Raw genomic sequence first — 3,253 nt, 5'->3', positions numbered from 1 at the left:
CCCCCCCCATTGACCTCAATCCCCGTCTCCACCGTTCTGTAACAATCCACAACACTAGCTCAAACTATGCTACGTTTAGCTAACACAAATAGCCATCTATAACGACCCCGCCCCTCGATACTTCCCAGTGTACCCAAATAAACGCCAGTGCTCTGTCGGGACTCCGCCTCCCTCATCAGACTGTTTAGCAAACATTGTGATAGTTTTTTTAGGTTGATCCGCGCGTGACATTTATGTTACGATTTGCGAATATTTGGGCTTTTCTACCCGCCAGTCTACTAGAATCTAGCACTAATCTTCCCTACGCCAAAACAGGCACCCCCCCCCCCTTTTTTTTTTTCCTCCCCACCCGTAACTTCCAACCCTACCCAATTCATTTTGTCTTCTCAACCGACCTCCCCCAACCCATGCACAGTTTTGTTTATGTTTTTTGTTGCTGGTTTTTGGGGTTTTTTGGTAGTTTTTTTTCGGTTTTTTTTTTTTTGGGGGGGGGGCTACCTATTAAACAACGACTTCTGGTGTGTCCTTTACCTCCGGTCCCAGAGCTTGAGTGGAGTATTGCTTTTATTTCTTTGATATAAGACATCTCCACAAATACTTTTGGCAGTTGATTCACTTGTGGTAATCGATTAAATTATCATGTTTCGTGCATTCCTCATACTGTTTCTAAAGTAATCTCGTCAAACAATTACTATTCGTGAAAACATTTTGTTAATTGTTTAGCTTCTGTCTAACAAAAAAAAGAAAGTAATGAAATCATTTAAGTTATCTATGTAGTCATCGATCCTTTGTTTGGTTTCAGCTGTCTGCCTTCTTTATACCTATCTGCCCAATGTGAAAATATTAGGCCTATTTATTACCTGAAAAATTTTGTATGATTTTTTTCCCCAGAATTTTACGAAATAAAATTAGTGCCCTTTGGTGTATTCCTGTCTCAGAATTTTGCTGCAGAGGTGACGTCATTTAATCATTTCCTCGCATGTCGCTTTATCCGTCTGTTCGCCATCCTGTACTCTGTCACACTGACATCCTTTACTGCGTAGTTACGTTTCCCAGGAGGAAAACTCCTGTTCTTACCAAATATTCGACGCCTGTTCTATTGCCTTTGAATATTCTTCTCACCTCAAATCCCAACCTAACACCCTTCGCATCTCGAAGAAATTGCTTGCTGTGAATTTCGGGTCTCGGCTTCCAGTATTTTTAGCGTCCGAAATGAAAAGAGCAGCCCATGTGTAAACCGGCCACAGAGCATTGCCAAATCTAAAGCCTGTCCCCTTCTATTTAACCTGCAGCCAATCAAAATGAAGCTGAGGTCTCCACAGAAGGCCAAAATACCCCAGAAAATCGAAATCTTGATGAAGATTTTCAAGTTAATCTTTTGTAACAGCAATGATGATAATGACAGTTCGTCTCTCGACTAAATTCAACGTCTCGGTCGTGTAAAACCATAAAGAAGTTCTCTTTTATTTTGGCTTTATGTGGGTATCATCATTATAGACAGAGTATTCATTCAGCCCCTCAAAAATGTCAACAATTTGCCAAATTATGACACATACTGAAATAACTTTTCCAGTTCTTGCTAGATGCCTAGAGAATAGGACTGAAATGAGAACATTCAAATTTGTGTTTCGTTGAAATATGTTCTTTTTATTTTACCAGGAATGTCTTTTTTTTCTCCTGCTGTCCCAGTTGAGACTAAGTTCTATGACTTGTTATTTAACCTTCATTGTGTCTAGTAAGGCGTCCTATCAAAAAGAGCGAAGAAACAAAACCCTTTCTCATCTGTCACACTGCTTAATCGTCCACAGGAATGGACTGATGAGAAACTCAAATGGAACAAAAGTCTACACAACGACATTGGGATATTGCGCATGCCCTGTGATTTCATCTGGCTTCCGGATATTGTTCTTTACAACAGGTCAGTATTTGTGAAAGTAGAAAAAATGCCATAACAGGGACTGCCTCTATATTGGTTTGTATACTATGGTATGCACACTCACAAGCGTGACACGTTATTCTTTTTTATTGCGTCAAATGTGCATATACAATGCTCGCACCTGGCCGCAGAAATAAGTTAAAGGTCGTGGGTACATCGTTTTGGGGTTGTTTTTCTTAAAACAGAGTGATATATTTACAGGAACATTTATGTTGTGGTTGTTTTGTTGTTGTTGTTGTTGTTGTTGTTGTTGTTGTTGTTGTTGTTGGTTGTTGTTGTTTTCAATCCCTTGCCCATTAAGTGGGCTATTTGATTTTTATTTTTTTAAAGTGCATATAATAGTGTCCAATAGTGTATTACGTGCAGGCTTCGTATAACAAGTAACTGTTACAGCAGATAGCGATTCCAGGATTATAGAAGTAAGTCATTGATCTGAGAGCGGAGATGGTTTTAGAAATAATGGTGGTTATGAGTGATGAGGTGGGATTGCGTTTAAGTAATGTTAGCGTTATTCCTATCTTCCTCTGCTCCAATGAGTCATGAGGGACGTGGACACCCTCTATCCCGTTCCCTACTGGAACCATCTTTACGGTCACCGTGAAGTTCCGAATGGTGGGCACAGTCTCTGTTAAGGTGGCATTGTTAGTGTTAGCCTATTCTATCAGGCCAAGACATGTGTTGAGAGGAGGTAAAGTGGGAAGACAGTATAGTGGAAGGTATGTTGGGGTATTTGTAAGCGGGTTGTAGGTAGCAAGTTGGCAAACAGACTATGCTCTTTAAAAATGCAGCATTTTACTCCCTGATCATTAGACCCGAGTATTCTTTTCGAGTCATATTAAGCTTGCGGAGATTCTGACACGGGATCCTTTAACCCAAGTGGAGAGGACACAATTTACAGGAACATTTCTGTTAAAAGAAAATTGTCTAATGACGTAAACTCGGGAAAAAAAGAAATCCAACTGTGTCCTATTATTCTAATTTCGGATATTATTTATCAGTGAATCAGGTGAGTCATGAGTCTCGGCATTAGGCAACATGCCCATCTGTCCGAATGGTTTTGCCAGGATACGATCAGATCAAACCTTTTTCGGACTCCCCGTGAACACATTTATCAGACAGGAGTCCCTGGGGTGGCAAGCGGAACAGATGGTAGACGACCCTCTCCTGGGCGGGACGATAGGTTATCTCCCTTGCAAGTAAGATCCATAGATAGTTATTCACGGGGAAAATCATTTTCTTTCATTTGTGTGCGTGTGTATTTATGTATGTGTGTGTGTGTGTGTGTGTGTGTGTGTGTGTGTGTGTGTGTGTGTGTGT

The 3,253-nt window shown here is 40.6% G+C and overlaps 1 protein-coding gene across 1 annotated transcript in view; it reads left to right on the top strand.

Annotated features, from left to right (window-relative positions):
• LOC101857921 (neuronal acetylcholine receptor subunit alpha-10-like) overlaps positions 1-3,253 on the top strand; it is a gene marked incomplete in the record, with an annotated part of 130,039 nt that overhangs the window by 77,051 nt on the left and 49,735 nt on the right. Inside the window, 1 exon segment of the mRNA NM_001310494.1 lies at positions 1,809-1,918. Coding sequence (NP_001297423.1) covers positions 1,809-1,918 — 110 coding nt within the window.

This window comes from Aplysia californica, unplaced genomic scaffold, assembly GCF_000002075.1.
Source record: "Aplysia californica isolate F4 #8 unplaced genomic scaffold, AplCal3.0 scaffold00020, whole genome shotgun sequence".
Lineage (NCBI taxonomy): Eukaryota > Metazoa > Mollusca > Gastropoda > Aplysiida > Aplysiidae > Aplysia > Aplysia californica.
The sequence above is the reverse complement of the archived record's forward strand: the minus strand, read 5'-3'. Positions and strand labels throughout refer to the sequence as shown.